General features: G+C 48.4%; 4 protein-coding genes across 5 annotated transcripts in view; 2 read left to right on the top strand and 2 right to left on the bottom strand.

Moving 5' to 3' along the window:
* The window catches only part of DAAM (disheveled-associated activator of morphogenesis-like protein), a 52,071-nt gene extending 50,419 nt beyond the window's left edge, over window positions 1-1,652 (bottom strand). The window contains exon 1 of one of the 2 annotated variants that reach the window (XM_086835707.1): window positions 1,393-1,652. The gene's annotated coding sequence lies outside the window, so the exon portion shown is untranslated. Of the gene's footprint in view, window positions 1-1,163 lie in introns of both variants that reach the window. The other variant, XM_086835709.1, reaches the window with a different exon arrangement.
* A 148-nt stretch (window positions 1,653-1,800) lies between these two features.
* On the top strand, window positions 1,801-8,865 carry fs(1)N (female sterile (1) Nasrat). The gene is made up of 7 exons (XM_020947094.2): window positions 1,801-2,030; window positions 2,093-4,183; window positions 4,244-4,373; window positions 4,443-4,573; window positions 4,653-6,444; window positions 6,501-6,709; window positions 6,769-8,865. The coding sequence occupies exons 1-7, from the start codon at window positions 1,881-1,883 to the stop codon at window positions 8,707-8,709; spliced, it is 6,444 nt and encodes a 2,147-aa protein (XP_020802753.2). The 5' UTR covers window positions 1,801-1,880; the 3' UTR covers window positions 8,710-8,865.
* A 47-nt stretch (window positions 8,866-8,912) lies between these two features.
* LOC110179529 (uncharacterized) lies at window positions 8,913-18,985 on the bottom strand. Its single transcript, XM_020947109.2, has 3 exons — window positions 18,512-18,985; window positions 13,104-13,318; window positions 8,913-13,041 (listed from the first exon to the last, which is right to left on the bottom strand). The coding sequence occupies exons 2-3, from the start codon at window positions 13,295-13,297 to the stop codon at window positions 9,258-9,260; spliced, it is 3,978 nt and encodes a 1,325-aa protein (XP_020802768.2). The 5' UTR covers window positions 13,298-13,318; window positions 18,512-18,985; the 3' UTR covers window positions 8,913-9,257.
* A 3,948-nt stretch (window positions 18,986-22,933) lies between these two features.
* On the top strand, window positions 22,934-25,915 carry Naa30A (N(alpha)-acetyltransferase 30 A). Its single transcript, XM_020946998.2, has 4 exons — window positions 22,934-23,446; window positions 23,545-24,381; window positions 24,460-24,705; window positions 24,774-25,915. The coding sequence occupies exons 2-4, from the start codon at window positions 23,563-23,565 to the stop codon at window positions 24,936-24,938; spliced, it is 1,230 nt and encodes a 409-aa protein (XP_020802657.2). The 5' UTR covers window positions 22,934-23,446; window positions 23,545-23,562; the 3' UTR covers window positions 24,939-25,915.
* The last annotated feature ends 658 nt before the right edge of the window (window positions 25,916-26,573 follow it).

Below are 26,573 nucleotides of genomic sequence, written 5' to 3'. Positions count from 1 at the left end.
CCACTCTTAGCCCTCTAGCTCCCTCTCTCTCTCTCCCTTGTCTGCGAGCCTGACTGTCATCTCCCTCCCACGGCCCTTTAAGTGGCCACTTTGGCGTCTCGCGAGATTTCTATCTTACCGCGTGCGCCCCCCCCCCCCCCCCCCCCTCCCTCTCTCCCATTCTATCCCGTCAAGGACACACTCTGAGTCACGCTTATGACAACGAAGCATGAGTGAGTGAGTCATTGTCCCAAATTCTGGAATCTGAGATCCCCAAAAAAGGCAATAAAAAAAACCTATAAGAAAAAAGTTCACGAAATTGGGCAAAGGAAGTAATTCAAGCGGAACGCAGGGCGTCGAGCGAAGCAAGAAAGCAAAACAAAAGCGCTTAAAGGGTTAATATACCAGCAAAAGCAACGACAACAACAAGAAGTTCAAGTTATGCAATAAGAATAAACATATGATATACCCCTCCCTTTCTGGCACTCGGTCGCAGCATCACTCACTCATCTCTTACTTGATTGTTGTTTGTTTTCATCGCTGTTTTATGGCTTTTCTATCCCGTTAAAGGTTCTCTGCCTTTCCGCTGCCTCCTCCTCTTCCTTAGCTGTTGTTGTTTTTCGCGTACCTAGTGGTGGTTTCTGGTGGTTGCAATGCCAAAAAACTAAAAAAAAACCCACACACAAACAAAAACAAGCGAGATGACGGAGTTTCATTAGCGCGTTTTAAACTAATTAAACACGCGAGATTATCTAGCTCCCCCCTCACCCACCGCACCCACCCACACTCTTTCTCTCACGCAATTTTGAAGTTTTTATTCCTTCCTTTCAACAGCAACAACAATTAATCCCGGCTGTCATTCTGCTTGCAGAAACAGTTAGTTTTGGAAGCGCGAGAGAGAGAGCCGGCTGCTGCACGCACACCAACGCACACACGCACGCACCACGCACACGGGAATTTTATTGATTTTTCACACACACATTGACATCGAAAGGGGACAGAAAATAAGAGGCAGGCACAATAATAAACGGGAGCTGCAGAGATAACACCAATAAGAGCATGATAATGGCATATGACCAAAATAAGCAGCAAAGGCAAAATCAAGAAGGGCAAGCAGCGTATTTTGCAACACAACGGTAAACACGAAAAGTGCATTACACCGCCCAAAACAGGCTCAGACTCACTCTCTTCGTTGCTCTTCCGCGCGCTCTCTCTCTTCTTCCTGCACAACTCCTTTTTGTTCCTTTCGCCGCAAAACTTGGCAGATTTTGGCACACGCCCAAAAATAAAACGAATGGCCGCACAATAACAAAAATAATAACGCACCCTGGCACAAACACAGCACTCGAAAAAACAACAATTATTTAAGTAAATGCCGGGAAGTGGCAAGTACCGTTATCCTATGGGACTCACTTGCTCGCTCGCTCTTTTCGTTTTCTTTTCTTCAGTAGCTGCAACCTTTTGCTTTCGTTCTTTGGCTTTTGCGTGTATTATTATATATTTGTTAGCACCGACCACTAATTAATCACTCGCGCTTTAATAAAAACTAAGTCGCGCGTCTTCCGAATTGCGTTAGATTAGTGTTTAGCACGAAAATCCGCGACGCGACCATTTTCAAAATGTTGCTTTTGGCGTGTGGCTGTGCGGTTCTCCTTTTATAATCCTACAGACTCAGCACAAGGGATGGGGATTTCCGCATCCACGGCACCTGGTCACACCGAAATTAGACTTAAATTTTACATTCCCATGTAGGAAGTAAAAATCCGTTAACAAAGTGCCGAATAGTGTTGAACAACGCTTGCCCTAAACAAGGCGTTAAAACGGTAAATTTAAAAGTTGTTTTTGTATTTGCACACGTGTGTTACTCCTTTGTTAAATTTATTGTTAATTAATTGTGAATTATGTTAATTCTGCACCTGGTGCTGTGGCCAGTCCTATTTGGGGCCTTGTCCGCCGCACCGCCTGCTGCCACTGTCTCCCAGAAAGCGGCAGAGGTGGCCAAGCTGCGTAGTGAACTGGTAAAAGCTCTCGAAGACAATGACGGTGCGCAGGTAGGAAGGAACTGCATTTTGTGGCCACTCCGGCTTGGTTATCGCAGAGCTCCCTTTTACAGCCCGATGGTCATGGTCCCGTGGTGGCTCCGGAGTGGACGCAGCATGGCGGGAAGCCCCTCCCAGGACCGGCCGCCAAGGTAGTTGTGGACACAGCCTCACTGAACAGTGCTGCCGCCCTACGCCAGGAGATTCAGCTGGCTGTGGCCCAGCAGGGACAGGCACCGGAGGTTGCACAGCTGGAGGCACATCTTAAGGAGATTAGCAGCAGCAGCAGCAAAGAGCCCGCCAAAGTGGGTAGCGCCCGTCAGGAGATGCTGGGTGCAGCCGCTGCGGCCACTAAGGAGAAACTCGAGCCCAATGTTGTGGAGGCCAACGCAGTGCCAGGCATCGATCTGGAGCAGCTACAGCGCCTGGAACTATCCAAGCGACGGACGCGCGACATGCTCGTCCTCGGCCGCATCGAGGAGCTGCTGGACGCAAGCCTGCCCGCAGAGGTGGATCACTGGTTCACTTTGCAGGCCAATGGCAGTGCCTTTTTGGTGGGACAACAGCCGGAAACGCTTCTAGTGCTAAGCAGTGAGTTTAATCCCCTCCAGATTTATGCCCTTACCTCTCCGGTATCTGCTCTGCTGGCCCTGGATCGCTGGAACAGCAAGCGACACGTCCAGGAGGGACTCCTCGTGATGGCCTCATCGGATCAGCAGCTCCGCTGGCTGCGCTTAGAACCAGAGCTAGCGGGACTCGCTGCCTTCTGGGACTGGCCACTGGGCACTGGCGGTGGGACTGTGACCAAGATATGCGCCTTTAGCATGGAGGGAAGCAACTTCCTTGCCCTGATGGCCAATCGGACGCTTAGCATCTATGCCTACAACCTGGAGGCAGAAGAGTTCTGGATAGCCCAGCGATTGCAGCTGGCAGAGGAAATCTCTGACCTGGCTGTGCTCGATGCCGGGCGAGAGGTGCTCCTGGTTGTAGGACAGTTTGACGAGGCCTTCATCTATGTTTGCAGCCCCAAGGGGGAGCAGTTGCAGCTACGCCAGCGTGTGGTGGCACCGAATGTCATCGGCATCACAGCCTTCCACATGGGCGGACGCAGCTACCTGGCCCTGGGCGGTAACCGGCCACAGATCCTGGTCTACGTTCAGGGTCAGCTAGTGCCACGCACCATTCTCGGCCAGAATTTCGGCTTTGTGGAGCAATTCCTGCCCGTTCCAGTGCGCAGCTACCGCGATGATCTGCTGCTGCTCGTCCAGCATCGTGTTGAGTTCGACCCGCATTCGTTGCTTGTCCTGGAGGTGCTTGTGTGGACTGGAGAGGCCTTCGAGGCGGGTCTGCCGCCGCCTTGTAGTGGTGGAACCTACGGTGCCAGCTGCCTGATGGATCAGGAGCGGGATGGAGGCATTGCGGGCGCTGCTTTGCTCCGCCAGTTGGATCAACCGCCGCTGGTGTTGGTGCCGCGCAAGCAGGCGCCTTCGGGCCTCTTCCGCTTGGAGACGCAGCTGCTGGCAAGGAATTCGGAGTCGCAGGACCTACAGGAGATTCACCAATTCATGCTGGATTGGGTACACGAGCAGGATGAGCTCATTCAGCTGGCCGAGAAGCTGTTGAGTGAGGAGGAGGAGCAGGAGCAGCACTACGAAGAGGTGTCCACCCCTTTGGTGGTCAGCGAAGGTGGAGGCATTGAGGAGCTCTTCATCAACGACATCCGCTGGACGGGCGCAGATGCTGCACTAGATCTACTGGAGCTTCTCGAGCAGATTCGCCTCTTGGATGAGCAGCTGTCGCAGTCGAGTCCCAAACGAGCAAAGCGCCAGCCGGATGCTCTGTTCAACTTTCACTACGAGAAACTTGAGGTGGATGTCATTAAGGCTGGGGAACTCATTGTGGAGCAGCTTAACCAAGTGCCTTTCTACATACAAAACTCTTCGCTGGAGCTGCCATTGGGTACCCTGAATGTCCAGCACTTGGAACTTATGGAGGCGCCAGAGGAGAAGTTTGACCCAGTCGAGGGAGCCGAGTCCCATGAGACCTTGAAGTTAGCTGGCGACTTGGAATGCTCGTTCATTAATGGAATGAGTTGGAGCGTTCTACTTGAGGACCTAGTATGGCGCCATCGTCCCCTGAAACTGCCTCAGCTGACTGTGGATGGAGTAAGTCCCTGTCTATGGCTAATATTATCCAGCTTATATCTTCTATTTCGCTTTCCACAGCCTGTAATCTTTGAGGATTCACTGCATCTGAACTCCCTGAATGAGCTGAGCTTCCCAGGGGACTTTCTTTGGTCGCAGGGCAACGAGACTAGCGTTGTCCAGGCGCCCAAGGAGTTTAGCAACACCCTCTGTGAGTAGTCTGCGGGGTGATTATCTATAGTTTCAATTATATCAACACTGCTTTAATGATCTTTGCTAGCTGTGAATGCCATTGATACTTCGGGTACCATCAACGGGATGAACCCCCTGGATGCAATCACATTAAATGATGCCCAGGACTGGCCAGGATGGGTCACCTTCTCCCATTTGGAGGTGTCTGAGCAATTGGAGGTAAAGTTTTCAATATGCTTAGTTCTTTTTATATATTATTTACATGTTAATTTGATTTCTTTGTTCATTCTCTTTCCAGCTAAATGGCAGTGCCCAGGGCCGTCAGTTCGATGAGGCGCCTTTGAATCCCACTCTGCTGGAATCACGTCTTATAAACGCCGACTGTCACTTTGATCAGATTCTAGTCCGAGGATCAGTTCGACTCTCTGGCAAGCTGGACAACGATACCTTCGACTCTCTGCTGGGTGATCTTGTCCAGAGATCGGCAGATCCTGGGCAGGAAGTGCTGGTAACTGGCGCCAAGCGGGTGGATCAGTTGCTCCTGCCCGTGGATGCCCATGTAACGGATAATGCGCTTAGTGGAATACCCCTAGATGACTTTGTTACCAAGCACACGCCACAAACGTTGCGGAATTTGACGCAACTCGGCGGGTACGTTTACTTCCACCAGTTGGAGCTGGCCAAGGGTTTCGCCTACGATGGCGTACGCCTGGAGGAGCTACTGGCCGACAGCCTACGTCTAGATGGGCCAGCTCCTTTGAGTTCACCCCACACACGCCTTCGTTTTGTGGACTCCTCCCCGCCTGAGTTCGAGGGTCTGCAAGTGAACCACAGCCTGAATCAGGTGCCACTGGCCAGCGGCTACCAGCTGCTCCACGAGGCACTGCACCTAAACAAGGCCAACTTCCAGCGACTGGTGGCAGAGCGGTCTCAGGTGAACCACGATGTGACTGGCAGTGGTCTCCTTAACGGCCAGAGCCTGGAAGATGTTTTGAAAGCGAAGCCTCGCACCTGGTCGGGTGAGGTACACGTGCAGGAGCTGATTCTACCGCAGGGCGTGCAGGCGGATCACTTACAGGCGATAAAAGCAGACTTTCTGCTCGATTTCCTGCAGCAGCTGGACGAGTTGCCGCTGCTCATCCTCCAGGGACGATTGCAGGTGGAGCGCATCGATGTGAGTGACTCAATCCATGTGGCCGAGAACCTCAACGGAAGGGATATGAACGAACTGCAGCGCCAGGTGGTGTGGCTGAATAGACCCAATGAGCTCAGGACACGCTGGATCCTCAAGGAGCCGCCGCTTATTGAGGGTAACCTGCACATCCTTGGCAGCTTCAATGAGCGTTTGCTTCCCGAACTGCTGGACGACATTGTGCTGCGACCCAAGGAGGGAGAATCACAGGAGCACATCATCGAGGGCACCAAGAGCTTTCTGGCTCCCATTCATGCGGAGCATCTCCAGCTGGCGGCTCTCAATGGGATTCCCTTCGAGCGGCTGGCTAACAAAGTCAATGGACAAAATCTCTCGGGCAATGTCCAGCTTCAGGGACGTCTCTTTGTTGAGGACCTTCGACTGCAGGGCTCACTCAATGGAAATGGCGAGGCTCTACGGCAACTGGAGAAGCTGCTGCGCTGGGATCCCGACCACCAGGACTTCGTGCAGCGCGGTGAGGTTTCAGTGCCGGCCAAGCAGCTGGAGAAGCTCACAGTGCAGGGTCACCTGGGTAACAATCGCAGTGGTGAACCGCTTCAGCGGACCTTCGATCAGCTAATCTTCAAGCAACAACAGCTTGGTATCCAGTTGCAGGACCACAAGACCTTTACAGGACGTGTTCGCATCAAAGACGGCGCTTATATAAGCAGCTTGAATGACTTGGATTTGGACCAGTTGCTGCGGCAGCTCATCTTCACAGACTCGGAGGAGGAAGAGGTGTCCATACAGACGCCTGTCCTTTTTGAAGTTGCCACTCGTATGGATCACCTCCAGGCAGAGCGCCTGGTGCTCGCCGGAGAGCTCCTCAACGGCTGTAATGTGAGCCAGTGGCTTAGGGACACCATTCGTGTGGATCGTGACTTTCAGAGCCCCAACAGTGAGTAAGGGAATCCCCGAGAGAAACGTTAATCAGATTTGTTTTGTCCTTTCCAGTCACCTTTGCCCAGGGATCCCTGGACGGCAACTCGCTGACGGTGGAGCAGCTCAACCAAGTGGATCTGTCACGTATCGTTACCCGGCACACGGAGCAGCATCTGGCAGGGAACTTGACAGCCGAGGAGTTCCTCCTCGATGGACAGATGCTAGTGGGAGGCAGCGTCAACGGTCGCAATCTCTCAGCGGAGTATGCCAATACGCTAATGGTGAGTGCTCCATAAACAACCAGTCTCCATCTCTTCAACTTTGATGCTCATTCCTGCAGACAAATCCCCCCAGCAGAGAGCAACATGTAGAGACACCCCTATTCCTTGGTTCTATTGATGTTATCGGTCCCTTGGACATCACGTCACCGGTGAGTGGTCTTAACCTGAGCGATGTGGCCACCCTGACGGCGGAACCTGTGCGCCTGGAGTCACCCCTTTACTTCACCCGCCTCGAAGCACCCTTTTTGCAAACGGATCAGCCGGTGAATGGATTCGATTTCAGGGATTGGTACGAGCGCAGCCTTTGGGCCAGGGGCAGACCACAGCAGGAGATCACCGGCAATTGGCGGGTGAAGAAGCTTCTCGTGAAACAGCCAGCCGATGAGCAGCGACCACGTCGACAGACTGCCAAGGAGAGCTACCGGGATCTGTGCGAGCGTCTGTCGAGAATTCTGCTGCCCTATCAGGTGCAGAAGCTGCGTCATAGTTTCTCAATGCAGCAGGCAGAGGATCAGGCCGATGTGCGTCGAGTGTTTGCAGTGGAGGCTCCAGGAAGCTTCACTTACCTGCTGATAAACGAACGTGGCTGCTGGACGCGCATTCATCGCTGGAATGGCACTGGATTCGAGCGATCCGGCGCCTTCCAGAGCGGTCCCGTCGATGAGGTGACTGCCCTGATGGTGGGCAACACAAGTGCCATTCCGGAGTTCGCCTTCATGACCAGCTATGAGATGCAGGAGGATGAGCATGAGGCCAGCTGGAATTGTAGCGGAGTGAAGGCCACTCTTGTCGGTTGGCAAATGACCAAAGAACGACAGGCCATGGAGGCAATGGATGTACCCCTGGCCAGGCTGAGAGCTCTCCAAGAGCAGCTGCATAGCCAAAGGCCATTGCCGCCACATCCCGTCTACCAGGAGGCCATCAGGTACCTTAAGCGACCCACCATCGAGTCCCAGCTGGGCAAGGATTGGCAGGAGCAAAAGCAGAGACAGGAACTAGAACCCGCCGAGCTGGCCAGGATGCGCAGCCGCCTGCTGGACACACTGGTGTTTCGGCTGCAGGCGGAGGTGAACATCACCCAGCTGAGCATTCCCGAAAGCGATCTTTTCGATGAGCATCTGGTTGAGGACTTTCTTCAGCTGCTGCAGCAGTTGCGTGGTTTGCGACGGCGCCTGGACATTGACACTCTGCCGCTGCCGGACACTCCGGCTCGGGTCCTGGCCGCTCGCAGTGCCCAGCTCATTTGGCCCGTACTCCAGGAGCTGAAAGGCCTTTCACAGGTAAATAAGACAGGTGAACAGGAGCTGCGGCTAGAGCAGGCTTTGCTGGATGTTCTGTCATTGGCCAATGATGGCAGCAGTAATGGCGCTGGCGAAGATGAGAGGCTGCATGCGGTGATTGAGAGATTGCGTGGACTGCAGCAAGAACTTCATCAGTTGGAGGAGCAGGAGGAGGAGGAGGAGGCCGCTTCGGATAGAGAGGAGCAGTTCCTGCCACCGCCTAACCTCGACTGGCGGTCACTTCAAACCCTTCGCCTCTATGTGGGACCTGCCCACCGACCCAGGCTCCTTTACGCCCGCTTAACGCTACTGACACCTGCTGGTGCCCCGCCTCCCACAACACCCTCTACAGCGCCAGCTGCCCACATTCAGGTGCATCATGCGAATGGCTCCATCTTTCAATCACTGGCAGCAGAGCGTGGAGCCCGTCACTTGACCACCTTAAGGGTGCGGGATGAGACTCTCCTGGCCTACGTCGAGGGCTGCTGCACCATCCGCGTGCTGATCTATCGCGGTGTTCAGGGTTTTGTGCCTTTTGCGAAGTTCACTGTTCCTTCAGAGATCGGTGGTGCAGAGGTGCTGCAGTTGCTCGGAATGCGGGTGCCGCTCAAGCGTGCTCCTGGCGCCGTGTATTACCTGGCGGTGGTCCAGGCCAGACGAGTTATTTTCTACGAACTTGTAGTTGTAGGTTTGCTGGAACCTTGGTTAAAGTGTTCATAATTTGGAGAATCTTTTAAGGGGTTCCCCTTGAAGTGAAGTTACTGGAAGAGATCCTTGTTTATGTGTTAATTTGTTGTTTTTTTGTAGGCTTTAGGAATGAATTTTGTTATCGCATTATATTATTATTGAATTATATTAAACTTGTGCATCCTTAAATATGAATATCTATCCCATTCTCCCACCGTTAATGACAACACCTTATGTCCTTTAACTACAAATATACGATAAATCTTTTTATTTCAAGGCTTCTAGTTACAGTTACACAATCCATATACATAGCTGAGGACACACTGGAAGCCACATGCTCCTCATGGCCCCTGCACGGTGATTGACTCTTACAGCCTAGGCCCGACTTACGACTACGGGTCCCCGGATTTGCGGATCCCTTATCCGGAGGGTGAAGGAAGGCGGACGGGAAAGGACGACAGTGACTACAATAAATACACACACATTGCGACGATAACAAGGATCAGGAATAGGATAGGAGGAAGTAAAAAAAAGCGAGGGAATCATATATACAGCTACGCCTGGTGTCCCAAGTCCAAGGCCTACGACGAGGGAATCTTGAAGGGCAGGAAGAGGCGCGGATCGCCAATCTTGGGACTTAGACGGACCACCACCTGGTCGTCGCCGTCGCCCACCTCGAGGAACGAGTTCCAGTCAGCCAGAAAGTAGAAGCCGTTCTTCTTCTTTGGCGGCGGTGGCTCTTCGCTGACAGGATCCGGGCCAAAGGAGTCGGCCAGGTCATCCAGGGAGCCATTCCGTGACTCCTCCGTGGTGGTGGTGGTCGAGCTGCTGCTGCTGCTGCTGGACTCCGACTCCTGCTCTTCGGCCGCCCCCTTGGTGTCGCCATCGGTGTCGCTGTCCAGGCCTAGACTGAGACTAATCCTGGTCGGTGCCTGGGTTGTGGAGGCCGTGTCCAGCTGCTCCTCCGCCTTCTTGCCAGCTTCACTGCTGGTATCATTGGCCGCACTCTGCCGCCGCGACTTCAAGGTCTCATCCTGGCCAGTCTGCAGGGACTGGAGGTAGGCAGCATCTTGACTTGGACTCGGACTAGGTGTACTGCTAACGGTCACCTGATCCAGACTCACGTTCAGCTGCTGCAGCTCCTGGAGGTTACTGATTAGACGCTGCAGCTCAGTGAGCTCACTCTTGGAGTCCTCCCTCTTGTCCTTGGTCCGGGACTCTGCTCCGGACTCTTCTTCCGGCTTGGCTAGCTGGTAGTTTAGCTCACTAAACTCCGCCATCAGGTCACCATCCAGTTCACCCAGCCTGCTATCAGACTCACCAGCATCAAGTTCCTCCTCAGGATCACCCTCATCGCTGCGTCGGCGGAAGCCGCTGCCCACGGCTAGGCCCAGCTTGGGAGCCAGCTCAGTGCTCACACCTATCCTATTGGCCGCCCGCTTGATGGCCGCCTCAATGATCTTGGTGGCACTGAAGACGGGCAGCTCCACGCTGCTCTCCGTGCTCGGTCTGGCCGTCTCCAGCTGCTGGATGCGTATCCTCGGACGGCTGGTGGTCAGCGAGAAGACAGCCGGTGAGGAGGTATCGTGCACCTGGACAGGAGCAGGTGTCGTTGTGGTTGTACTGCTACTGCTGCTGCTGCTGGAGGAGGAGGAGGAGGTGGCCTGCAGCTGACTCTCAAGCTGCTGGGATAGCTCGTGGGGCAAAGCCACTCCCAGCTTCTGCAACTGCTGTGTGTTGTAGAGCAGTTTCTGCAGCTCCGCAAGATCAGCCTTCCTGGGACCTCCAGTGCTGGGCTTGCTGGTGGTGGTGCTGGTACTGGTGGCTCTTCGGGCGGGCACAAAACGTGGCGGTGCCGGTGGCGTGGCCTGGCTCTGACTCTGACTCTGACTCTGAACCTGGACCGTCTTGTAGATGGGCTGCATGTGCTGGTAGCTCTGTCGCTCGCCCGTATCCTCCAGGCTGCCAAAGAACTGCTGGAACTGGCCAAAGTCCAGCTCTGAGGCTGCGCCACGCTGAGGATGAGCAGGTTGGCTCATGGCCAGCTCCCGCAGCTCCTCGCTGGAGGATTGCAGCGGCGGTATGGCTGTCGTGGTGGTAGTATAAGGCTTCTGGTAGACGGGCAGATCCAGCTTAAGCTCCGGTTCGGTGTCCAGCAGAGCCTGCTCCTTGGCCGGCTGGGCGTAGACTATGTGGGCACCATTGAGGCTCTTTACATTCGGACTTCGCACCGAGGCAGCGGTGACCAATTGGGATTGGGCCTGCGTCTGTGGATGGGTGAGCTGAACACGCTCCAGTTCCTGCACCTTGCTGAGCAGCTTCTGCAACTGCACATAGTCCTGCGGCTGCACTTCATCGTGGTGGAGTCCATTACTCCTCTCGAAGCTGCTCAGAGGTCTCTGCTTGGAGGTGGACGCCGCTGTGGATATCTCCACTGATCCCAAACCGTTGCTGTAGCCGGGAGTCTGTGTGGGGGACAGCTCCTGGAGGTGAGCAAAGTCGTTGCTGGGCAGGCTCTGGCTCTGACCCGGCCTGGAGTTGGCTGCCACATTGCGGCTGAGGAAGTTCGGTGGCGTGGTGGGTTGCTGCAGTTGCTCCAGCTGCTGAACGCGGGTTATCAGTGCCTCAAACTGGGCATGATCCACCGAGGGAGTGGGCCTGGGTGTGGTGGTCGTGGTGGTGCTTGTACTGGAACTAGTGCTCGTCGTGGTTGTGGTCGTCTTGGGTGGCTGCTGTTGCTTCTTTTTGCTGTTCCTGGCCTGCTCGTATAGCTTCTCCAGCTCACGATCGTCGCTAAGGAGTCGCTGCAGCTGGAGAAGATCGGCGGGGCCCAAGCCACTGCCTGGACCCAAGCCCAGACCCAGACCCAGGGCTGCTCCCAGACCAGAATTCTTTGTAGGCCTAACCGTGGTGCTGGTCGAGGTGGTGCTCCTGGACTGCTCCAATTGCTGCAGCTGCTTCAGGATGCGCTGCAGCTCACGGGCCTCGCTCTGGGCAGGTGAAGGTGTCGTCGTTGTGGTCGTACTTGTGGTCGTGGAGAACCTACTGGCCAGGGTCTGGGCACTGGGACCGGCTGCCTTGATCACATTCTCTGGATTAATCTTGAGCTTCTCCAGCTCCTGGAGATTCTGCAGCAGCTTGGACAGCTCATCGGTGCTGGTGGCCGTGGCCTGCTGGTTGCCTCCATTGGCAAAGTTCAGGTCTATGTTGGGATCAATCCTTCGACGTGGCTTCTTGGCCTCGATGAGGAGGGGCTCTCCGTGTGTGATTAGCTGCACTGGAGCAGGAGTTGTTGTCGTCGTGGTGGTGGTACTTGTTGTGGTGCTAGTCGTGCTCCTCGGCTTCTGCTTGGGCTGCGATTGAAGCCGCTCTAGTTCCTGCAGGTTCTCCAGCAGCTTGGCCAGCTCTGCATTACTCTGTGGTGGCAATCGAGCTGTCGCCGTGGATAGTTCCGTGTGGGCACCCGTGGGTTCCTCCGTGGGCTTGGCACCTGCCTGGGGCTCCTTCTTCAGAGCCTTGGGTGCCTTCTTAACAATACCAAAGCGTGTCAGGTAGCCCTCCACTTCGGGTTTCACTCGCAGCTCCTCCCCTATGTTCAGGGGCTTGAAGTTGGAGTAAGCCTCCGGCCGGATTCGAGCTCCTTGGAGGCCACGCAGATCTGCCACTGCCACCACCGATGGCTGTGGTGCACTCTCCGCCGGATAGTAGTCATCCAGGGCATAACGCTTGTGGGCTGAATCGCTCTTGCCACTTCCACTTCCACCGCCGGAAACGATGCCCAGACTCTCTAGGATGTCCGCCACTGGCTTCACTGTCACTGTGGTGGCACTGGAGGGCTTGGGCTTCCTCAGAAACTGCGCATTCTTGGCACTGTAGTGGGAGCTGAATCGGGCAGCCTGGGGAGGAGCAGCAGCAGGAGGAGGAGCTGCCGCCGCCGCTGCTGTGACAGGTTTGAAGTCCTGGTAAAGCACCGGCGGTGGAGCTGGCGGATGATAGGTGGTGGCCAGCGGCATAGGCCTGAACTGCTGCTGCTGGAGGGGATTTGCCAGATTCAGACTGTAGGCTGGCTTGTATGTAGTGGCCGCCACTGCGGGATTACCACCCGGCACTGTGCTCCTCGGCAAAGCATTGGGATCCGGGGTTAGGAACTTGACGGGATCGGGTGGAGTGTAGCCATCGATGACGCGTGTCACCGGGGGACGTGTATACAGCTCCTGGAGGTTCTCCTCTGTATTATTATCCGTGTTGAAGGGCAGGACAAGCATCAGGGCTCGCATGCTATCCGCCCGGCTCATGTCACCCGCCTCCAGACTCTTTTCGTACTCCTCACGCGTCACCTTCTCGTACAGCTCCTCGATCTCGCCCCTGGACAGGAGGATATGGGTCAGTAGGGAAGGGATTCATACCTTTAAGGAGTGCCTACTCACCTCGTTAATCTGGGTAGAGCTGGATCATTGGCCAGTATCTTTTGCACCTCATCGATTGTCTGCTCAATCTCTGGCGGCTGAAAGAAGCTCTTGTCCAGCTGCTGGCGTGGATTACCGCCCTGGATGGTGGGCACTGCCTGCGCCAAGCCCCCCAGCTGGAGGAGGGCTATCAGCGCCAGGCACTCGCGGAGCATCCTTGGGTATCAAATGGGAGTCTGGGGTAAAGCAAATAGGAAGAAAAGTTGGATATTTAATGGGTTAATTAAACTAGAATCTTAACTTTAAGGTAAACTTTTACTTAAATCTGAATCACAGCTTTTAAAACCATATGCATCTATATCTCAATGATTACAAGGACCCTTAATGATAAGAAATTATTAGAAAATAGCTACCCCTTGGACAGGTTAATTAGGATCCCGGGCAATATCCCCAAGCCTCCCCAAGTGACACCTTTCGCTTTCAATATCTTTCCTCACTTTCGTTTTATTTTTTCGTATTTCCCCCGTGAATGAATGACCCACCGACCCAGCAACCATTGAGGCATATTAACCACTCATTAACCACTAACCACATCCAGTTCGGTGGCTGTTAATAATCAAGTTGTGGTCTCTGCGCGGATTTCCCCCAAAACTCCAGATCCCAGAGACACGCATGGGTTTCCGCCCAGGAAGGGGGAAATGGAAATAATAATAACCGAGTCAAAGTCGACGAGAGAAAGAAATCAAATGAAATGCATGACAAATTTTGCTTCAAAAGCGGAGACGAAGAAAGACGGCGTTAAATGGGACAAATTGTACAAGTCTATTTGGCCAGCAAAACGAGACGTAACTCAAAAAATCAGAAAGAGCTGAAAATTGCCATCATTTTGGAGGATATTCAAGGATTACGCAACGGAGGAGGAGGCCCAGGATGATGACTATGATGCAATGGAAATTAAAACACAAAAAATAGCTCCATGAAAATGAAAATGGAAATGGAAAATGGTAGTGGTAATTGCGGTGGTAATTAAAATGGAGCCTGCAGCGAAGATCTTGCCCAATTTGTGACAGCTTAGCGGGCCCCGAAAGGAGGAGGAGCTGTACACCATCTATCGAACCCATCGAAGCGTTTAATTTTCACTTAATTGCCGTAGTTAAATCATAAATTTAATGAGTGCCGGAGTCTTGTAGAAAGCAGTGACGACGACGACGACGAGGTTGGTCTTGTCCAGCAGCGGAGCCGTTAGCGAAATGAACTGTTAGATAATCTCTTGGAAACGTGTGCGAAGCAGGGAACAGGGAGCAGGGAGCAGGGAGGAGAAGCTAGTTATGGTTAAGCTATGCCACTCCAACCGAACTAAGCTCCGAACTGGCCCAATGGCCACTACTACGTGCCGGGCATTCTAAACGAGATCAGTGTCCATCGGGGCTAACTGCAGTCTGGATTGGATTGGGTTTTTGGAAATGGCAACTGGACATTGGAGTAGGAATGCTGCCACTGGAATGCTGTTTGCTGCTGGAGATCTCTGCACTCGAGTGACACTAATGAGGGGGCAATGATACTTCACTTTAGCACTTGAGACGGAATGGTTGTGAGTCCAGAAGTTCAAATGAAGCTGAATATGTACTTATGGCTAGCTGGGAATCCAAGATATGTGAGCTGAGCTCTTTTCTTTTCAGGTAATTCCCTATTTTGGAATCTCAGCTAATCACATACCAAGTTTTATTGCTTTAACTTAAGTAGAAGTCAAGTTACATGAGGTTTGTCAGCTTAGAAACCAAGTTCTGTGAGTTATTTAGGATTTCTTGAGTAGATCTGCTTACAATGATTTCGATTTACTTGGTTTATAATTTAAACCAAAGATATTTAGCTACCAAATCTGTAATGCCATACATCGCTCCACACGTCGTATACGCAATTCCGCTTTGCATACAACCATTAAGCCTTACAAAGTGGGGGGGACAAAATCCATTGCATTTAAATTTCATAATCAAAAGGCAAATAATTTGTTGCCATTGCGGCAGCACAGACCCACGAAATGTGAGTCAATCTTGGGCGAGTGCATTTCCAATACGATAACAAACTCAAACCCAAGACGATGACGATGACGATGATGATGATGATGACGATGGCTGTGATGACGACGTCACTGAAGCGCATTAAACGCAAACGCAGAGCACAAGTAACCACAACAACAACAACAACAACAACAGCGGTGGAGCAGTAAGTACCCCAATACCAGGCCCGAGTGTGTGGTAACAATTAAGGCTGTGTTAAGTAATTCCCAGCGATTATTAATGTTATTAGGAGGCCTGTTTCTGGAGTATCGTTCATCTATTGATTGCTCTGGTTTTGATTTTCATAATTTACAATTTTCCCAGAGCTCAATCTTTGCTGCTAACTTGGCTTTTTCATTTTGCTAACATATTAAAGGCGGAAGCCAGGCAGAAGTCGGAGTTGGAGCTAAAGGCCGTGATCTGAAGTCCGGGGTGGAATGGAAATGGAAATGGGAGATGTGGGAAATGTAGGAAATGTTAAATAATAATTAAACTTCTGGCAAGTCCCAAGCTAGCAACATGAACATTAATAAAAAAATGCTCTATAAGGAATTATAATATCTAGATATAAGCAAGATCTTGACCTATAATAAACTAGTCTGGGAATAACTCAGCTTCTGCCGAAAGTTATTCAATTAAAACCTACAAATACACTTAATATGATTTGATTATGAAATTATAAACAGAGTAACTCGAGTTCTACAATAGTTATAATCATGAAAGTTGGTATATGAGCAGCTGGAATTCTAAGACAGATATCTACCCGAGAAAACAAGAGCTAATATTGCTTTTGAAATAGTAAAAATACCACCTAAGCCTAGATAAACGAACACCTAAAACCCCTTTATAAAAAATCACTCAACTAACTATCACTTCAAAGTTAAACTCTTTTAAACAATAACTTAAAGGTCAATGGAATGTGAAGGGAAACCCTGCTTAAATTAAGATAAATTGTCACTAAAAATCAAATATATTCGTGAGAAAACTCCCTTAAGATCAGTCTGCAGACTCTTGGCTCGAATGACTTTAACCCTGAAATTGTACAGCAATCATGCGGCAATTTACAGTAACCATTGCAAATCACAATCAACAACAAAAAAACAATAACAAAAAGCAGAAGCAGACAAAAAAAAAGACAAACAAAAGACAATTGTCTTTTGGACCAAGTGGCGGGCGCTTCATTAGTTTGGCTTAATCAAGAGCAGCACTTAGCCTCGCTCCGAGCAGGGTCAACTTGATTAACTGGCCATTAAACTGGGTGGAGTCCAACGAGGGAGAAGGTGTGGATGGTTGGAGATGGTTGGAGATGGATGGAGATGGTTGGAGATGGTTTCTTGGAAGTCAAGTTGAACAAGAAAGAAACTGTGTCAATGCAGAGAGTAAGCTTCGAATGAGAACGATGAGGAAAAATATATATTTAATCCATATATTTTGAAATATAAATAATAGGTTCTTCCTTTTCTAAATTTTAACTGAATTCAAAGCTAGGAATGATGAGGAAGCTGTAGACCCCTTCTTCTTTGACTTGATCTTTAAGATATTTGCTAAGCCCGCTTCTAATATAGAGCTACAACCTGGTTTATAGATGTCTGCATAGTGTTAGATATAGTTCAATCAAACCTAGAACTATATACACATATATATATATATTCATAATCTCTCCCAACTAGGTCAGAGTCTCTCTCTCTCTCTCCTCTCCCCCTCTGAAGGTCATCTGCCAACAACACACAACCTGTCATAGCCAACATATAGCATTTCCGGCTTTTTGAGAAAGCGCCCGTGGTGAGGCTGCTCTCACTACCAACTCGACCGATTAGTCAGGCCCAAAATGAGAGACGATGCTCGGCATCACCTCATCTCATCTTCGGCCTGATCTTCAAGCCCCCAAGTGGCACTCCATCTTCATCATCATCATCATCATCTACATCTGCATCAGCTGCACTTTTACTCGCAACTTGTTCCTGGTTTTTTGTGCCTTGGCCAGTCGAACGGGTGAGCAGCTCCTGGTGGTGCCAGGTCCAGGTCCAGGTCCAGCGGTGGATTCTATGCGAGCCAAACCGCATATGACAAGTGAATGTTGTTTTGGCCAGTAAATGCAGCAGCAGCTACCAAAAGAGACCCAAAAACTGAACCAAGTCGGGCGAGCAACTTGGCCAACTGGCTTTTGGCTTTGGCTTTGGCTTGGACTTTGGGTTGGGTTTCGATTTTGGTTTTGGTTTTGGAATATTTTCAAATTTGAATCTGTTTGACTTGTTTATTGGCACTTTTACCCAGTCGATTGATTTCTTGCCTTGGCAGATGCTTAATTATTGTTTTTTATTATTATTGTGACTCGTCTTTGGTTTGGTTTTCGTTTTGTTTGTCAAGTGATTCGACTTGACTTGGCGCTGTTTCCCTTTTAGTTTGTTGTTATTTTTTATGGACACTTTCACCACCAACAGCAATAATAATAACAACAACAACAACAACAACAGCGGCAATAATAATAAATATTAAAACACTTTACATGCTTGCCTCTGCTTAATTTTTCAAATAGCTTTTTTTTCTTCCTCCTTCTTTTTCGGCTTAAATTTTTTGTTTAATTTCGTTTTTGGCTGGCTGACAGTCATAATTGTGAAAAGTGTCGCTGGAATTATGTTGTTTTCATTATTATTTCACTGTCAGTTTGGTGTTTTTATAAAGCGAGTGCTCCGGTTGTTTTGTGGGTAATATTCACCAGGTTACTCCATTAGCCTCACTTCCTTGGGCCTGTCGACATTTCTTTTGTGGGGTTTTGTATAGACTTTGATGGGTTTTAAAGTGAATAAACACTATAAACTATTATTTACGTAACAATTTGGAGCATGGCATGTCTTTAGTTTTGGTAGTTAAGGGGAATGATTTGTCTGTTAATTGTTTTACATATTTTTTTAAGGTATTTGAAAGTTAAAAATATATATAATATAGATTTCTAGAATATATTATTTATATATTATAAATATTATTAAGAGTTCCCTGATAATATCTGCTTTTTTACTTGATTTTAAAACCTTAAAGTAAAATCTATCTAAAAGATAGCTCTCTTTTCGGGCTTTCCTTTCTTCCTAATCACTCTTTTTGTTCATCATTTCTCTCCTGGTCATTATCTCAATGCCATTTTCCATTTTCCCATTGTCCCCGTGTGTCAAGGTCGTTTGATCAGACCAAACCAATCACGATTCGCCCGCTCAACCAGCTCCCTAGCCTGCGCCTCCGCAACAAGTTCGTTGCCTAAGTCTTTTGTTTTTTGTTCATGTATCTTGTTTTGCCTTGTTTTTTCCTATTTTTTCTATTTTCTGTTTTTAAGCAACACAACCTGTCGCGGTTTTAATGTCCAACAACATTTTCAATTACATTTTCAATTTTCGGCGTTCGCTCCTCGCTGCTGGAAAATCCAAATTCAAATTCAAATCGAGGCGCTTTTTCACAACTCTCTCGGAGGCCTCACACACACTCGCACACTCTACACACACACACACACAGTAAAAAAATTTATAAACTAAAAACGTTAAACGAAATTCGAAATTAAATCGAGGCAAAACGCGAACACGCGACTGGGTCCGGACCTCGGCGATATCGGAATGGGTTTTGGAATGGAAATGGAATCGTTTTCGGGCTCGGGCTCGCTCTCAGACTCGGACTCGTGCTCGTGCTCGTGCTCGTATTGCGCGGCCTGAAGACCATTTTCGACGAGCGTTGGCAGCGTACTGAGACCGGGCTCCACCACAGGCCACAGTTGGAGCTTGTGGCTGCAGCTTGGAGCTGGAGCTGGAGCTGGGACCGAGGCCTATACGCAACTCGCCTAGAAGTTCGATTCATTCGTTGGGTATTAAAATGAACATTGTTTGGGGCCACTAAACCCATTCAAAGTGCATTGCATCAGCCGTGTCATGTCATTTGTAATAGTTTATTCTCAAGTAAATGCTTATAAATTGTTCTAGTCTAGTTTCAGAGCTATTAATGCATAATAAATTGCATTTATATGATTTAATTGATTTTGGAATTGATTTAAGAAGAACTATAATTCCATTAGAAATGTTTGAATGCATTTATTTCTGGTATAAATATTAATTTTCTATGGGAAAAAAGTCCGAAACCTTGTACCAATAATTGTATTAAATTGACTTTAATATACTCTTTATGATTAAGAGCACAGGTAACCCTTTGTTTGGCCAGAAACCTTAGGAATCCGTATCCAAGTTTTCCAAAAACACTTCGCTGAATGTTTAGGATGCAGAAAGCATACCCTTCTTCGTAAGATTCATCCTTTATGAGTCCCCAAATGGAGTCCACGAATGGAATCCCCGTCGCTACATTATTGGTTAATGGTTTTTACATGCCATTTTTAGAGGTATTAAGAGGGAGGCTCCTTGATGTCTTCAGAGATCAGGTTAGAGAGGACCAGGCCATAAAATCCAATCAGTGGAGTGATTGGATGCAGCCGACAGGCAGGATAATCTCCACATAAATCTGGAAATGTTGCAGCTCTTCCTCATATTTATTTATTTCTGTATTTCTGAGCTGTCAAATCTAAGATGAAAAGAGATGCTTGCAAGTATAGTAGGGGCATTAAAATTCATTAATAGATATAGTTGTTTATAATTTTGTATTTTATAATTAGTTTTGGTTTTGCTTTTGAGGTGAATGCCTTGCAGTCTGCTCTACAAGATACTCGGAGGAGCTTCTCATTGTATTCAGGAAGAAATTGAGCAGAAAATGGAAAATTATTGCTCAGACTGATTAAAGACCAAAGTGTTTCTTAGCATGGAGCGTTGACTTTGCTCTCCATCCGATTGGATTGGAACCGATTGGATTTATGGTCAGGTTGGGCATGCAAATGACCTGCAAAGAAACCGAAAGTAGGTGAAGGTTACACCAAGCAGCTCTATATATCGATTGAGGAAAATGATTTACTATTTAAATAGTTTTAAAAGCTGATAAATATCAAGAACCACTATGCTAAGGCTTCATACTTACGGAAACCTTTGGGCAACAGTCAAGTTAAGTAGACATGATTGTTAACCCATTGCCATAATTCTCGCATCTCCAATTAAATAGCCATCAGTGGGATTCGCTTTGCATATCAACACCAGAAGCCACAAGAAACAAATCAGTGCCGGCTCTGTGAGGGATGCCGGTGATCAGCCGGAGGCGTGACATGTCACCGATCTCTGAGCGGAGCGCTCGTTCGCTCGCTCGCCTTGACCAAGTACCCTGCGAACCGATCTCTGGCGGGGATCGCAGCTCTGGCGGCGGGGAAGGTGAACAGCATTCTGCAGACTGGTTTCAGCAACGCGGCATTTCACTTTGACCAGTCAGTCAGACGGCCAATGGAGCCGCTTCTTCATTGTCTTTCTCCCAAAACAAAATTGACAAATTCAATCGCTTTTCTCTGGCACTTTCTGCTCTGCTTCAAAGCGGAGTCCATTGAGTCCACCCAGGGAGGCCACCGCCGGCGATTGATTCGGTTTTGGATTACATTATAGTCGCTGTGCCGGTTGCATAATAAAACGCACGCATCGAGATCCAATCTCAGTTTGATGCCAATGCACTCTTCGCCAGTCACTTCTGGGATGGTGACTGTTCCCTCTTACCAGGGGGGTAGTCTCAGCCGGGAACAGGGAGAGGTTTCTAGGCGGATGAACTGAAATTAAAGAGGAGAAGGAAGCCCAAGCTGGGCGGCAAGTTATAAACCAGAATTAATTGTTTTTGAAGCCCGATAAAGGCCTGGTTTGTGGAGAAACCCTTCCTCTTGGAGAAAACCCAGTCTTGGAGCACGTCTTTGCTGGAAATAATTAAAACAATTTTCGGTTATTTGTAACATTTGTCATTTGTACACACAGCAGAGATCTTTGTGTGTTTGCCAAGTGAACCAAAGGGGGAGAAGAGCTGCAGAGGAGTGGGAAGGAGGAGAAGCATTTGTGTGTGACAACATTTGACACAATTTAACGCTGACACGACAAATTCGTCTGCGGTCTTGTGCACATCACTCAACTTAAGTTGTTTCTCGGGAGGGGCTGGGGATCTTTGCCTCAGCTGAAAGCTGGAGGAGGATGGGGGGCAGACCCCTGAGACCTGAGACCTGAGACCTTCCCAAGTGCTTTACATTTGGTGCGCTTGCGCTTGCGCTTTGACTTTGCCTTTTGCACACACTTGGAATTGCAACACGGAACAACACAGGCAACAAAGCGGCCAAAGCCGAAACCGAAATATACATTATTTCAGCGAAAACAACAAGAAACAACAACAACAAATGGAAAACTTAAAAAACTAAAACTGAAAAATGACAAAAAACCCATAAACTCTCGACATGACACGGCCAAAATGCGATGTGGACTTGGAATGGAACTTTGGAGCATCGCACAAAATGTGAATTGTTTTTATGCCGCGATAGATGTGCAAAATTAAGCCAGTCAAAGGCTAGAGTCGCACTGACAATACCTTAGTTTTAAAGAAATATGTCATATGCTAGCTAAGAAGTTATAGCCATGAATTTTATATACAATGCAAGGAGAATAAACAAAAGGCTTGGATACCAAATTACAGGATATAGTCGAAGAAAGTCGAGTTCCATGGGATTCTAAATCTATTATAGATGCTCTGTGATGAGTATTCCGCTTAGATCCTGAATAACCCGCAAGGATAATCCATGTCAAGCTTTCATACCCAATTTTACGATGATATACCCAGAGGAAGTCGAGTTCCCTGGGTCTCTGCATCCAATTCCAAGTACCTGGACACATGAGCTTCGGTGGTGATAAGGCGTTGGCTGCGCCACTTGTCTCGTCTGCGTTAACGCCTCTCGTTTCTCCCTCCGCTCCCCGCTGTCCACTCTCCACTCTCTTCTCTCCAGCGCTGCTTTTACTTTATTCGGCCATTCACTTTCTCCGCGCGTTGTTTGCTTTGCTAATTTTGGATATACCTTCGTCACAGCAAAAGCAACAACAAGCGAGCGAGAGAGAAAAGTAAAATAGACAAACAAGTGAACAAAACGAAGGCAAAACTGCTTCTGTTATGGCCAAAAGAGATGTTAGCTTGGGCCTGGTCAATACTATGCGAAATTCGCATGCAAAATTCCGAGAAATTATTCAATCGCGTGGCCAAGATTATCCAATTCCATCCAATCCAATCGAGTCCATTTCCGAGTGCGGCATATGCATATGCATGCAGCGCCGATCCAAAACCAGATCGGGCTATGAATAATACCAACTAGCTTCAATTAGTTAAATGCCAGAATTAATGTCACTTTCCACAGGCCTTGGTAACCGATTTTTTGGCCAGGATCCCAAAGAAAAACAAACAGTAAGGAAACGTGAGGAATGGAGGAAATAACAAGGAGGGAAACTAACTTTGGGAAGACGAAATCGATCATATTTAAGATTATAAATATTCGAAAGTTTTATATGACAATTTTTACGACAAATCAAAATTTTAAAAGCTCATAACTAAGTTAAAAAGGCCTTAAATTTGAATTGGAAAGCTGCTATGTGCTTGTTTTTATTAGGTTAATAAATCTGCATACTCAGTTTAAAGTGTTAGGAAATTCAATTTTTGGCCAATTTTTGCAAATTTTAATGATAAAAATATTATAAAATTTTAAAATTTTGAAAAAAAATTTAATATTTTTATTTTCGCCCATACATACCTAGATCGATTGGTCTGTTGATTCTGATCAAGAATATATATGATTTATGGGGTCGGAAATGATTGCTTCACTTAGTTTCAAGCTTTTGAACAAAATTAAAAAAAAAAAAAACAACAAAAGTAAAACAGCAATATTTCAAATTTAAAAATTGGCCCCCAAGTATAGAGCTGCCACCTAATTTCAACCAGGCGCGGTATTTCAGCCAGAGTTACCAGCTTCTTTTCACGGGGTTGATGATTAGAAGTCTAGCAGCGCCAAAGTGTAGATTTTCAAAAGTCTGGCAATGTCAAAGGCTCAAGACTAAAGATTCTGAACGCACCGCATGGCGTTGCCAAACGTCTTTTCTCGGCACGGCACTTACCAGCACTACACACTCCTCGCTCGACAGCTGTTTGCTTACCTGTGTGGGTGTGTGCTGCCTGTGTGCGTGTGTGTATGTGCGTGTGGATTTATTCATAGCGAAGACCCCAAAAGGAAAATCAGAAGTTTCGGGGGATATACGGATTTTACATAAGTGTGTGTGTGAATGAAAAACCAGCTACTGTGAAAATATAACCAAAAATAAGGCCGAATTCCCGTTGGCTTCCTCGCCAGAATCCTGACAGAGAGAGCATTGCAGGCGCCCAGTCCCAGTCCCCCAGCAGGTGAGTGCCGCTCCCCCGCTGCCCCATACAGCGGTACGCAGCTCCCCACAACTCATTTTCTGCTTCTCTTCCGCCCGCTGTGTGTGTGCCCCAAGCAGGTTCAGCTCCAGGCTAGGATGGCGGATGCCCAGGCAGCGGCACCAGCAGCAGCACCAGCAGGAGCCGGCAAGAAAAGGTGCAAGAACAAAAAGAAGGCGGAGAAGCCAGGCCCAGGTCCATGTCCAGGTAAAGAGGAGAAACAGGAGGAACAGCCAGTCAGCAATGGGCGGGCGAGCGATAGCCACAAGTCGGTGCAAGAGCTGCAGGGCCTGCTGGAGCAGCTGCAGCTATGCACTGGACGCGGTTTCCCGCAGGAGAAAACGGCTGCCTACTCGTCAGAGGAAACGCCTGGCTTCTATCTGGAGGCCGCCGTCCACAATGGCCATGCACACGGTCACAGCAACGGCAACAACAACCACATACGAAGCAGCAACAACAACATAAGCAGCGGGTCCGCCAGCCACAAAAACAACGTGGACAGCAGCAACAACAACAACAGCAGCCACAGCAAGCGTATAAAGGATGATTCACAGATGAAGGAAAAGAAGAAGGATGAGGTGGAGGTGGAGAACGAGAAGGATGCAAAGGAGGAGTCCATAACAGCCACAATCAAAAGCACTGCCAACACAACAACACAAACAGCCAACAGGGCAAGCTCCACAACATTAACAACATCAGGAGCTGGAGAAGGAGATGCTGCCAAAGGTGGTGCTGCGACGGGGAGCATCATTGGCCAGGAGGAGCTGCCCTCCACTTCGGCAGAGGCTGTCACAGCGGCGGCTGCTGCTGCAGCTGCCAGTATCCCAGCGGAACCCGAGGAGTTGCTATCACCACTACCTAACATTTCAGCGGACGAGATTGTGTACAAGGAGTACGAGGCCGAGCACCAAATGCATGTGAGTTGGTTAACCCCCAGGGCTCTAGGGTCCCTCGTTCTCTCTCTCTCTCTCTAATCCCGAACTCTCATCTTTCAGGACATCATGCGACTGATCCAGGCGGAACTATCCGAACCGTACTCGATATACACGTACCGGTACTTCATCTACAATTGGCCAAAACTCTGCTTCCTCGCCTCGCACGACAATCAGTACGTGGGCGCCATCGTGTGCAAGCTGGACATGCACATGAATGTGCGGCGCGGCTATATAGCCATGCTGGCGGTGCGAAAGGAGTACCGCAAGCTCAAGATAGGTACCACCCTGGTAACCAAGGCCATAGAGGTAGAAAACATAACCATTACCAGGCAAATCTTAATCTAATTTGTATCCTTATTTGCCGCTCTTCACAGGCCATGTTGGCTGACAATGCCGACGAGGTGGTGCTGGAAACAGAGATGCGAAACGAGCCGGCGCTGCGGCTGTACGAGAACCTGGGCTTTGTTCGTGATAAGCGGCTGTTTCGCTACTATCTGAATGGCGTGGACGCGCTGCGGCTGAAGCTTTGGTTCAGATGAGTGGCGCCGGCGGCTGCCGTTGAAATTGTTGTCTAAAGTAGCCGCCGAAGATGTGTGGAGCAGGTGGATTGTGCGACTCCAGCGGCGCCCTCTTTTTTGTACCTATTCAACTAGGAAACATCGTAGCACCAGCTTCTGTTCTTTTTTTTTCATTCCCCCCTCTGCCCTTTCCAACGAGACCCTCAATTCCCCCAGATCCTTGTTTATCCCGTCTATCTTTAAAATGTATATTATTTTATTATAGATCAGATAATCAAATTACAAAAGTGGAACGGTTGCAAAGAAGCAGACATAAAACGGACCCAAAATTTGATTAATTTTACAGAAGGCAATTTTGTATGCAATACGTGATTTACATGCATAAAATTAACACATTAAAATCGTAAGCGAGCAATTAGTTATGTACATTAAACAATCTTTACAAAATCAATCTAGAGAATAGACCTACAAGAAACAACAAACAAGAAGCAGCACCAGCACACGCCATCGAACATACACCCCACACACTCATCATCAACACACACACTTTCAGAGCTAGAAAACATTAAAATAATCAAATTTTGTAAAAAGATTGAACAAAACTGAACATTTAACGATCGTAATGCGAATGTATATCAGGAATGAACACAGATTGGAACAAAAATGAGTTAAGAACAGAAACAAATTCGACACACACAACACAACAAAAGCATATTGTAGCGTTATATACATATATATACCTGTATAGGGTTAAATAGGGATATGTATCGACTCGCCATCAGGTCTTCTATGACTATGACACACGTCCCCTTGCGCACATGCGCACAGCTCTGTGTCCTCCAATGTTGTTATCGCTGGAGGATCGGGGCACAAATACAGATATAGAAACAGATACAGATGACAGATTACAGATTATGGATTACAGCTTAAGATAAGGAGAGGATGTGGTGAATCCCGAGTAACATTGAAAGAACGCAATAAAAACTTCAATTACAAAAGATCGGCAGTTTGACTCTATACCTTGGAAGTATCTTTAAAATTGTTTTAACTGGTTTGGTTTAAGTTAAAAAATTTAATAAAGTACTAATTCTCAGTTTTAAAACTAATTTTCAGAAATTTCTCCCGGATAGTCCTTAAACAAATTGTGTAGATTGCCAAAATTTAGATGTGAATCTCTAATTGTAATATTTTTGGTTATAAGAACTGCCGGGGCATATTTATATAGGTTTTTCTATGCTGAACATGAATATGTTGCCCAAAGTGCTCTATCATGTCAGAATTTTGTGTACTTAAATAAACTAAATTGTAGGGGTTTGTATTCAAATATAAGCTTACGTTTATTGATTGCTGGCCGTTACGTTGTGGCACTGTGAGTCATCGATAGTGCTATCGATATATGTCGAAAGATGGTCTGTGGCCGGAATGACATTTTCAGCACAAGCTAGATTGTGGCAGTGTTGACAGGTTACGACGGAAAAGCTAGATTCTGAGCGATACTAAGATAAAAATAAGTCCGTTAAACGTCGATGAGTTTGCGTCGAAATGGAATTTTTAATTTATTTCGTAATTAAGGCACTAATTCGAATAAAAAAAATTTCGAAATGCTAATAAATGAATTTACTATTGTTTTTTTTTCTGTGTTGAAAGTATTTGACA

Source organism: Drosophila serrata, unplaced genomic scaffold, assembly GCF_035046125.1.
Source record: "Drosophila serrata isolate PLE 108 unplaced genomic scaffold, ASM3504612v1 contig_276, whole genome shotgun sequence".
Taxonomy (NCBI): Eukaryota; Metazoa; Arthropoda; class Insecta; order Diptera; family Drosophilidae; genus Drosophila; species Drosophila serrata.
The sequence above is the reverse complement of the archived record's forward strand: the minus strand, read 5'-3'. Positions and strand labels throughout refer to the sequence as shown.

Bases quoted from the DNA above. Each gene is read 5' to 3' on its own strand.
- LOC110179529 (XM_020947109.2), bottom strand. From the start codon at position 13,297: ATGCTCCGCGAGTGCCTGGCGCTGATAGCCCTCCTCCAGCTGGGGGGC. The intron at 13,042-13,103 runs GTGAGTAGGCAC...CCTCCTGTCCAG, and splicing joins GCTCTACCCAGATTAACGAG to GGGCGAGATCGAGGAGCTGT.
- Naa30A (XM_020946998.2), top strand. From the start codon at position 23,563: ATGGCGGATGCCCAGGCAGCGGCACCAGCAGCAGCACCAGCAGGAGCC. The intron at 24,382-24,459 runs GTGAGTTGGTTA...CTCATCTTTCAG, and splicing joins AGGCCGAGCACCAAATGCAT to GACATCATGCGACTGATCCA. The intron at 24,706-24,773 runs GTAGAAAACATA...CGCTCTTCACAG, and splicing joins TGGTAACCAAGGCCATAGAG to GCCATGTTGGCTGACAATGC.